Source organism: Penicillium solitum, assembly GCF_028829755.1.
Source record: "Penicillium solitum strain IBT 25940 chromosome Unknown utg000001l_segment0_segment0, whole genome shotgun sequence".
Taxonomy (NCBI): Eukaryota; Fungi; Ascomycota; class Eurotiomycetes; order Eurotiales; family Aspergillaceae; genus Penicillium; species Penicillium solitum.
Genome location: NW_027072121.1, coordinates 3,542,504 through 3,554,386, shown reverse-complemented (window position 1 = coordinate 3,554,386; position 11,883 = coordinate 3,542,504). Strand labels below are relative to the sequence as shown.

At 48.3% G+C, this 11,883-nt stretch overlaps 4 protein-coding genes across 4 annotated transcripts; 1 reads left to right on the top strand and 3 right to left on the bottom strand.

Annotated features, from left to right (window-relative positions):
• Nucleotides 1-36: 36 nt before the first annotated feature.
• N7455_001374 (uncharacterized protein) lies at nt 37-1,464 on the top strand (the record flags this gene model as incomplete). Its single annotated transcript, XM_040951092.2, has 2 exons — nt 37-567; nt 631-1,464. 2 exons carry the CDS (start codon nt 37-39, stop codon nt 1,462-1,464), a joined length of 1,365 nt encoding a protein of 454 aa, XP_040817972.2.
• A 1,264-nt stretch (nt 1,465-2,728) lies between these two features.
• On the bottom strand, nt 2,729-5,938 carry N7455_001373 (fungal specific transcription factor domain-containing protein; the record flags this gene model as incomplete). Its single annotated transcript, XM_065603983.1, has 6 exons — nt 2,729-2,972; nt 3,035-3,762; nt 3,840-4,701; nt 4,754-4,983; nt 5,498-5,639; nt 5,730-5,938. The coding sequence occupies 6 exons, from the start codon at nt 5,936-5,938 to the stop codon at nt 2,729-2,731; spliced, it is 2,415 nt and encodes an 804-aa protein (XP_065462474.1).
• An 801-nt stretch (nt 5,939-6,739) lies between these two features.
• Nucleotides 6,740-7,282, bottom strand: N7455_001372 (uncharacterized protein; the record flags this gene model as incomplete). The annotated part of the gene is made up of 1 exon (XM_040951741.2): nt 6,740-7,282. The coding sequence occupies one exon, from the start codon at nt 7,280-7,282 to the stop codon at nt 6,740-6,742; it is 543 nt and encodes a 180-aa protein (XP_040818581.2).
• Nucleotides 7,283-8,714: 1,432 nt separating this feature from the next.
• N7455_001371 (Het-C domain-containing protein) lies at nt 8,715-11,643 on the bottom strand. Its single transcript, XM_040951338.2, has 3 exons — nt 11,197-11,643; nt 10,986-11,144; nt 8,715-10,925 (listed from the first exon to the last, which is right to left on the bottom strand). The coding sequence occupies exons 1-3, from the start codon at nt 11,550-11,552 to the stop codon at nt 8,975-8,977; spliced, it is 2,466 nt and encodes an 821-aa protein (XP_040817626.2). The 5' UTR covers nt 11,553-11,643; the 3' UTR covers nt 8,715-8,974.
• Nucleotides 11,644-11,883: the final 240 nt, after the last annotated feature.

The window sequence follows — 11,883 nt, the reverse complement described above, 5'->3', positions numbered from 1 at the left end:
TTTGTCGCCTCGTGATAGGCTCGAAGTCCGCGCAATATGAATCTACAAGACTTTCTAGCTATGGAGGAAAGCCGCGACCGCGACGAGCTAATCGACCTCCGCAGCCTTGATCTCGTCTCCGAATACGACTCACACCTGATGTGCCCGATCTGTCACTGTCCCTTCGTTGAACCCGTTCGTCTACAATGCGACCATGTCTTCTGTGGGGGTTGCCTCAGTTCGGCCATCACCAGCTTCCGTTCGGCCGACTCGGACGAGTTTCCGTGTCCCTCTTGTCGAAATCCCACTCAGGAAGTGTCGGCTAGTGTGCCCCGCCTGCTGATCAACATGTGCGACGAGATCCGAGTGAGGTGTCCGTTGATAACGGAGGGCTGTCAAGAGATTATACCCCGGGGCCATGTCCAGTCGCATGTCGAGAAGTACTGCGGGTACCGGCTATTACCGTGCCCGGATGAATCGTGCGATCAGATGACGCGAAGCAAGGACGTTGGGATGGATCAGAAGTGTATTCATAGAGTGCGAAGGTGCTATTATTGCGAAGAAGATGTTCTAGAGCATGAATACGAGGTTCGTTGCCCTTTTCAACTTATTAGGAATTCTATAGACGCTAACCGGAAACGCCTATGGTAGGAGCATGAGAAAGAGCTTTGTCCAGTTCTTGAGGTCACATGTGTCGACTGCGAAACGGTTGTTACCAGAGGAGCACTGAGAGAGCACGTTAAATCATGTCCGGAGGTTGCAGTTCCCTGTACAGCATCAAAGTACGCATGTCCGGTTAAGATCCGACGGGCAGACATTGCAGCACATGAACAAAGCTGCCCAATAGTTGCAATGGGCCCGTACTTTGAGATGCAGAATACCCGGCTCAATTCCCTTGAATCGAGTATGCGACATCTGCAGCAACGGAATGAGATATTCGAGGATGGGCTGGCAAACATTCGGTCTACTCTTGTCGAATCCACACGCTTGGGTGCAAACAGTCATAGCGGTGGCCAATCTACCCAATCCGACCGAGAACAGCAATCCTCTGCTCGCGTCGATGTCCACACAGATGATCCTGCGGACATTGCTGCGAGTGTATTTTCTTCCAATGCCACTACCTATCTACTTTCACTGCACGAATCTCTTCGGGAAGAGGTCAGCCAGCTCTCACATGCTATCACAGACCTAGATGCTCGCGCCAGCATGGCTATCATGAATGAATGCCTGCGCATCAAGGAAGACATGGCCCACACAAATGCAGCAGTCAACAGTGTCCGCATGCAGGTCCAATGGCTCATGAACCCTCGCCTTCACCAGGGGACGCAGAGGGGAGCTGTTCGCACCACCACTGCCGACAACGAAGGAGCGCGGACACAGATGGGATCACCAGCGGCTGGGCCGAGCCAAGCTGCTGGTCAGTCCCTGGGGCCTCTTCGGCCTAGGCGTCCCAGTGACAGTGGACGCGAGGGGACGAAGCTGTGAAATTGTGTTTAGGCATAATTTGGGGCACTACATTTTCCTATCTGATGCGACGGAGTTTCGGCTTTCATGTGTATCTTGTGGCTTATGATATGAGTGATGATTGAGTGTCTTGGTGTAGGCCGTGTTGTATATAGTTGATAGAGATAAACGGCTCTAATTGCACCAATAGACCATGTACTTTTTTTTCCCCAATATGCGAGATTCCAAAAAAAAAAACCAGCGCGTCAGATCCAAAGATATATATCTCTTGTTCACCAGATAGATACCAGCAGTGAACCCCCCTAAAAGAAATGTTCTAAGGCGACTTAACACCGATGAATCATGGCAGACAGACAATTCATCTACACTTTGCTCATCAACGGACATAGCAACGCTTAAAAAAACAAAGAGCCAATTGATGTATCTATATCTCTTTTATCATACTCAAAAACAAAAGCAAAGCAAAAAAAGAAATCTCAGGTTTGGTTTTTAGGAATAGCCGAACGCGGGGGTCGAACCCGCAGCCTTAAGATTAAGAGTCTTACGCTCTACCGATTGAGCTAGCCCGGCCGGGCTGTTGAAGAGAGGAGCGAACTAATGCAACATAAAACGAATCACTTAATGTAATCATTCCCCTGGCGTTGGGCCAGTCAAGGTCAAGGTAAGTTGTGGTTCAAAGCATCTAGCAGTGGTTATCGTAAGAGGGTATTGCAAGAAGGTAAAGTCGAAATATTTTTCTGTCTTCTGCCTTTTCAAGCCTCCAGTATTGAGCTAGTGTTTGGTCGCTTGTTGACTGGGAGGTTGCCTGTTCAGGGTTTAAGAGTTACAGTTGTAGATGAAGAAGAGAAGAAGAAGAAGAGTAAGACGAAGAAAGGAGAAAAGAGAAGGGCAAAGAGAGGGGAAAGGATAATGGAAATATGCAAGGAGAAGAGGGGAAAGCAGATGTATACTTTAACGATGCGGATTGGTGGAAAATCCGATCGGATAAAAAGGAAACATCTTGTACTCAAGTCAATACAAACACTTCATACTGATCTATAAATATATTAAATATATTATGGTGCTACACAATACATAATTTCAATGCAGATCAATTAAATTGGCCAAATACCTAGCGGAAGTCAATGTGTCAGTGCCTAGGAGTGAGGTCTCTATGCTCCAACACAAGATGATTCCTACGTCAATCCAAAGACCAAACCCGAGTCACAGAGTGTACTAGCATTGTTATATATAAAAAAGTACTCCCTTCAAGAGGAAAATGACCTAAAATATCGAAGCAATCCTATCAAGTGCCCTCCACCCTAGGCCGCGAATGCCGCGCCAGCGAGACTAACCTCTCAACAAAAGCCTGGGCCAGATAAAACGGCGGGTAAGTCTGCCCGTCCTCCACCGCTTCGCCGAGCTGAGCTAAGAGCTTAGCGATATCCTCCAGAGTCTTGAGATCTCTTGTGAAAGTAGATGAAGTTGGAACCGTGATGAGATACCAGAAGACCGAGAAAACGGCCGTAAGGAGGAACTGCGCATGAAGCCTAGATGACAAAAGAAACTCGAATTAGTATATATACGTAGGACAACGTTCAGAGTCGCTTACCAGAATGTGTGCTGGTTGACGAACTGGCGGACTCGCCAAATGTAGATCAGCGAACACCTTGCAGCTTCAAAGCACAGCTCGGCGCTAGATGGGAGAGGCGACCAGCTCTGCGGAGAAACTATCTTGCAAGTGTCACTCGCTCCGTGGATCTTTCCAAGGCAGTAGTAATATTCCAAATGGATATTCATACCGCGGATACTGATATCATGGAACAGATAGTCCGGTGCGCTCTCGGTGGCGAACACCTCCGGCCGGCAGTCGGCGGGATACCCCAGCTTCAAGTCACTCAGTTCTTGGTCAAGTTCACGGATATGCTGAAGGCGTCTAGCTTCGGGCAGTGCCTGACTGTCCACCGAATAAAGTAACCGGAAGATCTTGGACTTGAGCACAGAAAAGCGGAGGTCCGAGGGGAAAAGAAGCTCCTTGGACGACAAGGGCTTCATGTAAAAGTGACGTTCTGAGGTCTCCTTAGCGTACGTCGTAGGTAGATCTAAATCACAATCGGCATCGTTTATCAAGGGTGGCTGGGATTTTCGGATGGAGAATTCTTTGTCGACGGCATAACAATGCCAGAACAAAGCTCGGAGATGTTGGCTACGCTGATCTTTCCTGTGTATCTCATTGGGGGTTTGTATTCTGTTTGCCCCGAGATTATAGATGAGCTGCACTGCGATTCCAAGAAGTAGTTCGGCTGCCTGGGGTCTGCCAAGAGGGGCGATATAGAGCATCTATGGCCACATATAAGCTTCTGAGACACGGGAGACATGGGATCCACCTTCGGGGGTTGGACATGTGAAGAACTTACTAATATTGTCACCGATTCCAAAGTTCTTATATCAGGAGGCTCTAATAACATTTCAGGAAGTAGTGTTAGCGCTGCTTGCAAGTAAGCATCAGGATCAGCGCCGGCGAAAGCTCGCTCATGGCGGTGGATCTGGGTGATCATTGCCGCAAAAGCAACCAGACAAGCCCGGTTCGCGGCACGAGTCATGTTTGGGGGCTGATCTAAAACATTCGCATTGAGTAGAATCTGCACGGCCTCCACATCGACAATTGGAAATATAGAATAGAGACCATTTCTCTCAAAATATTCCAAACACCGTTGGACTAGAGCAGATTCTGGCCATTTGATCCCAATCACTTTCTTTGTCGACTTGAGCTGTTGTGAGCTGAAAGATTGGGTGACCTCATGAGCAAATTCATCCATATTGAATGTGCAACCTGTTTGCTCTTGAACGAGAGAGTAAAAAGCTGCCCTTTGCGTCGAAAGAGCACTCCCGAGCCCACAATATGAGATATGCCATTGGAAAGCTGCCAACGCGGTATCGAAATCCCGAGTATCGGGCAAATAAGATAAAAATGTTTGAGAGAGGGGTCTAGGCGACGCTGGAGAAGAGCTTCTGCTCGGAGAAGGGATAGCTAGCCTTTTGTGGCTTTGTTTTGTGGATTCTTTAAGTCCGAGCAGGGTCGCCTCTAATTCCCGAACCCGAGCTTTGGTGTCGGCAAGCTCCCTGTGTACCCCGTAAGCGCTTGAAGAGGGGCCCAATGATATAGTAGTCTTACTGTCGGGTACTTTTCCGATGTTGGGATACAAGTTGGGAGAAAGTACATGGTAGTCCTGCAAGATGACAATTTTCGCAGGCTGGTTGGCTTCTATCACAGCGGATCTGTCGGCAAAATCAGATTAGGGGGTGTCACCACTGGTAGTGTGGATATTACCTTTCGGTGTCGACATAGATCACAAGCGCTCCGCCCTTTTGCGCGTGGGCCAGTAGTCTCATCCATAAAGTAATATTGTAATACTCCTTACAGGTGTCGACAAGCCTTATCGGTAGCGCCGGGGCAATCGCTGAATCACAAGCTTTTTCATCAGGCAGCCTATCGAGACGATGCGCCGGCGAATCCACCTGCTTCCAACCACTGACATCGACGGAATTGATGGCCAGTGGCTGGAAGTGGGTAAGATGAGTCAGCGGGCATTTTGCCGGTTGGAACTCCGGTGGACTTGATCTACAACAGGAGATCTCCTTCAACAATATTAATGTATGGAATACCTAGGTAGAGCTGCGGTGTTGAGCTTTCTTGAGATACACCTTTTCAGTTGTTCGTTTTGTGTTTTTAGCTCTTGTGGATAGCCCAAATCCCTCGAGTTATTACTAGATTTTATATCAGCTAACTATATTAGTGTCTCAGATGGGAATAAAAACAATTTGAAATATATTTAAAGGCAACAAGGCAAGAGATAAATAATAATTAAACCAAATTCGACCAACAAAAATCAAGAAAAATAGCGTGCCCACATATCTAGAAATTCCGCCCAGCCTCAGCATACTCCCTTCTCTCTACATACCGACAACCCCCCAATCAAGTAGATGGAGCCACATCGAGACTGAAAATACCATCCCACTTGCACTGTGCTTTAGGATACTCCTGCTTCTCGCATTTCCACAAGTCGCCACTCACAACTGACCGCCCACTCTCAGTGCCGTCTGCGCGAGAGACTCCCAAATCGATGTTTTCAATATCATAGATTCCATTTGGGAGGTGGAGCTGGTATGCCTTGTCGGAGCAGTCATAGGTCTTGTTTCCGGGCATTCCAATTGACCTGTATAAAGGTCAGTATCATTGCGTTTTGGTTTTGGGCTTACATGGCATCCTAAACATAGAGGATGTTGGAAGCTAGGTTAGAACATACCAGTAAGCAGAACATTTGGTGTCTGTGTTTGTATTTGGGTCTTTGAGAGCAAAAGAGAGGAAGCAGGTTGTTGGTGGACTCGTGCTGTAGATGGCTGCGTTGAGATTTGTAAGTTGCAGTGGCTCTAGGGCGGGTACTACAGGGCTGGGTGCAGCGAGGATGGAGGTGGCAGTCGCCAGAACGAGAGAGGAAATCGACATGGTCTTCATTTTGCTGGAGTAAAGTTTGCTTCTTTGTTCCTTTGGAATTGTTGCTGTTGGATTCTTTGCTGTTGTTAGAGGGTATACCGATGGTGCTGACGACCCTCTTATACTCTTCCCTGTACATATACTTGCTAAAAGGCTCAACTGAGACATGAATACGAGAAACAGACACGTAAAGCAAGATCATGACTGAATGACGTAGAGTTACATTGTAGTTATTTGTAACCTTGGAACCCCGTTTGGGCAAGTCTATGTATTTGGATCCCCAGGTTATCGAATGATGAGTTCCAAGGTTATTGTCGTTGAAACAAAGTCTTACGCCTCAAACGGGCGATACGAGCCACAAAATAAGGCCTTCCACTCACTCTTTCCCCGCTAGCGATTATTGGCTCCTATTTTTGCCATCAGGCGACCAGTCTACACAGCCCTGTATTATTTTTGGGTATTAGAACAAAACACCCACGGGTATATTGTCTAGATAAAGTTTTGTGGCAATTAGGTAGTTGGGCCTAAAGTTAGGTAGATGCTTTGGGCTACTCGCCCTAACAGCCCTCTATACCCAAATTTAACCACTGCGCTTCTTTATACACGCAGAAATCTACAATGTTCTAAACCGAGGAAACTTCCATATAAAATATTGAAAAGAGGTTTAATCTCGCCACCACGGTCGGGGCTACAACTATCCGATACATTGGGAGTGGACAAAAACCAACTGGATTATAAAGGAGATATATAGACAAGGGAGATATTCTAGTAGGTGTTAAAGCTACCAATCTCATCTAATAAGAACTGTTAGTACCTGATGCTTCATATAAGGTTCAAACCCCTTTGATGGAGGGCAACTCCGGTGCCTCCGGTCACGTCCTCTTCATCGAGAGTTACAATGAAGACATCAGTCGAGGAACGGTCTGGGTTAGCCGAATGCTGTAAGAGCTCCAGAAAACCCGCGCCAAGGCGAGGGCCAGCAGGTGTGGACCTGATGGTCAGGTAGCGGGGGGCCATAGAATTATCGATGTAGGTGAAGACAGCCTGCACCATAGGCGGGAGTGGGATATCTAGCTGGAAACGGTCAACGCCCTGGGTCTGTTGCACAAGCGTCTGGGTCTGAACCCACTGGGAGCGGTGCTGGGAGTTAAACTTGCGTGTCCAATCTTGGTCGAGACCGGACTCTGCAAGGCGGGCGCATAGGGTCCAGATAAGGTAATTCCCATTGATCAACTCGTCAACTACAACCAGTGGCCAGGTATTGACGCCTACTCGGGCGATATGGCAATGTAGGGCGGTGGCCTCTAGTGGTCCGCTGCAGAGTGCTGCACCCTTTGCCCACCTGAAAAACTCTTTAGATGACATGATGATATATGGGCTGCAGGACTCACCCAATTGAGTGTAGTTGGGTATTGGGTGGAGTGTGGATGTTTGGATCTGGAGCAGTGTAGAACAGAACAATGTCGGTGAATTCCTGTTCTTGACGGGAAGAGGGAAAGGTTTATATAGCGCCAGAGTTTAGGTAGGACTCATCACTAGACCCGAGAAATTAGGCGTTTATTAGACACGAAAGAAATTAGAGCCATTAAAAGAACTCTTTATATAAATTTATAGAAAGGAAATGAATGGTACTGTCATTGCTGAAGAGCCAACTTTGCCCTTTGTTCGACGAGGGCCAAAATACCCAACAAAGCCTTGCGAAAAAAGATGTAAGAATTCTTCCTTGATGACTACCCACATAGTCAGAGAGCAAGAGGCAGACATATCTAGCGGGCGATATGGTGGTCCTAGGAGACTAAGCACACTAGCGGGACTAAAGCAGAGTATAGAGTCACACTACTCACGAGCAACAAAGCGGCGGCTCTGACGCTAAGGAACCCTCAACAACAGTCAGGCCAGGAGCAAATCGGCTAAACATATAAGCTAATTACAGCTGAGATGACCTATACCGATAGTAACTATGTATGGGTTCAAAGGAGACACGGCATATATCATGACATGTATTGGTAGATCTGTGATAGCTCCCATTTCGGCCTCACTGCCGGGCGTTAATAAATTATGTGTGTATCAGTCCCGGCCGTTGGACCTTCCACATTCCCACTGTGAGTAGGACCCTTAGTAGTTGTTGTTGCTAACGACATTGATCCCTTGACAGAGCGTTCTCTAGTGCCGCAGCATTGTGAGTTGCCACCCCGGTCACTCTTGAGCCAGTGAAGCTAACAACTAAAGGTTATTTCTCGACCCAAACGTTATCGACCAAAACTGTTACCCGGTCTGGGTATGTTACAAGATGGTGGGATTCGCGCAAATAATCTATTGTCTATTGCGCTACTCGAGTCGGGTATATTGTGAGTTTCGATCTCTGCTTTCTTCCAGTCTTCGCAGATTCTCATAACGAATCCAGCACATACTAGCAACGGCCCCTTCTACGCGCGAAGCACTCTTCGCTATGGTGGTTCCTTACGATAGCAGGGTAAGTGTAGGAGGGTATTTAAACAGTCCCCCCCTGGCTCTCGTCTCATCATCAATTTTATCTATTTTCTAAGTGTGTAACTCACGTCTGAACCTTTTATAGTATCGATATCAGGCTTTTACTGGGGCGTGACTATCTGAACCCTGTATCTTTTTATTGAAACGAGCAAAGCCATCATGGAATAGATATCAGACCATGATGAGACAGAATCTCAGGGCAAGAAACAAAGTAAACAGAGCTGTCGATTGGAGAGAAACACAATAACTAAACCACCTGGGTAATGACCCGAGCCCTAAGACTGAGAGATACCCCGAGGAATCAACAGCCCCATATCAATCCAAAGAAAGCTCAAGTGGACTCAACACCACGGGTTTCACACGAGCTTTTATAAAAGGAAGTACGACCTCCAAGTTCCGTGAGCCTCCCACATTCGTCGTCTTTCCGAACTCCACCACCCCATAAATCGACACAAAGAACCATCCGATTTCATTAGAATACAATCATAACATCTCAATTCCATCTCATATGCACTTGGTCTCCACATATTCAACCCAATCATTTATCTTCGTCGCATCATCCAATCCTTAGAAGCCCGGACGACCATGTCCATGCCCGTGACCATGTCCATGTCCTTGGCCCTGTCCAGATCCACCATGCGAACCCGGATGGGAACCATGTGGAGGGCCATGGTGGGCACCGTGCGGCTGCGAGCCTCCATAATGCTGTTCATGATGCTGATTATGCTGGTAGCCGTGACTTTGTTGAGATACGTGCTGAGGCTCGTGCCTACCACCTGCCTCGTGGCTCTGGTATGAGCTGTGCTGGTGCTGTTGAGACCCTTGGTCATTTGCATCTCGCGACAAGCCTCCAGGGATGAAGTTGGAGATTTTGCTTTCGAGTTTGCTCAGGTTAGACAACCCGGGAATACTGGATAGCTTGTCCCAGGGTATGCCGGAGGAGCTGCTGTTTGAGTGTTGGTGGGTTTGGTGCTGATTTTGTTGGGGGAGGAACGAGGACAATCCACCAGATGAATGCCCGCCATTGTTACTGTGTCCGTGGCTTTGGCTTTGGTTGTGACTTTGCTTTTGGCTGTGCGAGGCACCACCCAATGCTGCGAATCCACCATGACCACCGCTGTGAGTGTGACTCACTCCACCAGTGTTACGACCGGATCTCACGCCCTCCGAGCTGAGGATGGAGTCAAGGGAAGCGCCCCGGTCTGGGCGGGCATGGGCCCATTTCTCGACAGCCTCGAACATTGCACGATGGGCATCATTGCGCATGTTGCGCAACGCTGGGTGATGGAAGACTTGCATGCAGTCATTGAGGACCTCGTCCTCGGAGACATTGGTGTGTTGCCAAGCGTACAGAACGCGAGGCGCGATGTACTCTACGATTGCAGAGGCGACCCGTCCGGCGGGCTCATTCAGAACGTTGGCAAAGTGGTCCTTGGAGAGCAACGAGTGGGTGGGGTCTGTGCAGTGAGGATCGGTCCATGGTTCGTACTGGTGCTTGCCAGAGGCATCAATAACACCTGCTGATCCAGTTTGCATGGACTTGGAAGCAGCTTTGATCAGAGGTCGAATGAAAGGCGCTAGGAGCGACATGATGACAACGGTTAAAGTCTCAGAGATCTTCTCGACGAGTGACTCCAAGCCTGGGATCTTTTCAATGATCGAGTTCAAGCTCCGCATCACCTTATCTCTGAAGGCCAGGATGGGATATATCTTGGCTACTGTCTCCTGGGGGTTGAAATCAGGCATGCCGTCAAGCCCAGAACTAGGCTTCGAACCGCCGCCTGAAGACTGAGTTGGCCCGGCACGGGACCGCTCGTGGCTATTTGAAGAAGACTGTGTATAGTCGGTCGCAGCACTACGGCTCCGGTTGGCCATTTCTTGTGCCGCTGACGACCTCTTGAGACTCTCAGCCTCACCGACAAGCTCCTTGGTACCGGGGATCTTGCCCAAAAGCCCAGTCAAGGCATTTAGGGAGTTGTTCGACTGCGCATTCGTTTCGGCATCACCGAGCGCAATATCCATCTCGTTGACCTCGGATTGAGTGAAATGATCATTTGCCTCTCCCATCACGGAATGGAAGAAATCGACCATACCAAAAGTTCCCGTCACAAGCGGGAAAACGCGATGTCCATGAAGGTTGATCTGAGTGGCAGTACCCGTGTGCGGGAATACGTTCTTGAAACCCATCTCGCGCAACACTAACTCAACATAGTTGGTGTGTGCGGCGAAATCCTCCAGCGTGTGTAGTCCCTGGCCTAGACACCGGAGTGCTTCACACAAGTCCTCCTCGTTGCCCTTCTTTTGTCCGCCATTGGTGTAGGTCCGTCCAAAGTGGATACTGCGGCTAAGACTGAACTTGATAAAGGCAGCGCTGGTGGCCCAGTCGCCTCGCTCATTGGCGATATAGTTCTTCATACCGGTGTTCGGGTCGATTTCGAGCTCGACAGCACGAACGGGTGGGCGCAACCGCTTGTCATATTGGCGTGCATCTTCATTGTCGGCATAGTCCTTGGGGTTACTGCGAGAAAGAAGACAATCAGTACAACTTCTCAAGAAAAGAGGATTGAGCTGAACTCACTCGATATGTTCCTCTGGACGGTAGACACCCAATCGATCCGATGTCACCTCGAATTCACCCGTGGCATAGCCGAAGCTCAGGAACGAAAGGACCCACACCAAAACACGGATCGTATCGGCCTGCAGACTTTTAAGAGTTCCAACATCCATGGCCTGCGAGCTACAGAAGCTGTCAGAATACAAATCGATCTTTCGATTCTTTGATAACTCACTAATCACGCAACCAGTTACCAAAATACACACGCTTGATCATGGTGGAGGTCCATTTGTGACCGGAGATGAAAGCCAGCGTCTTGAGGACATCTTCGATATCACCATGGCGCCAGTTCTTGCCTTCGACGGCGGAGATAGAGGCGATATTTCCAGCTCCAAAGGCATGTACTTGCGGGAGTATCAAGAGCAGTACTAGCAGGGCGGAGCCCGCGTGGAGGAGGGGCATGGCGGGGTTGAGATTTTGCGCCGTGGTATTTTTCTCGAAATCCAAGGGATAGATAATATGGAATATGCCCAAAAATAAGCAGAAGCTAAAGAAGCAAGCAAAAAGGGTTCTAAGAGAAAAAAAGATCATGTGCGATCTCAAACTGTGGCAGAGGACTCAGCCCTCTGGCTCTTGGCTGTTCTTGGCATTTGGTGATCCCCATGACGTCTCTGTTTTGAAACAAGAAATTGCAATTTGTTTGTTATTAGAATCAAAGACTAGAACAATGTATGTATATCGATAAAATACACATGGATACATACATATATGTACATGTAGGATATAATATAATGTTGTAAATAACAGGACCCAGCAAAGGTCACATCTGGAGATCCACGGTAGCATCCAAGTGCCAGAAAAGTAAATGCGACATTGCGTCGTATTGTTTTTTAGCCTATTTCAATCCCCCGCAGACTATAAA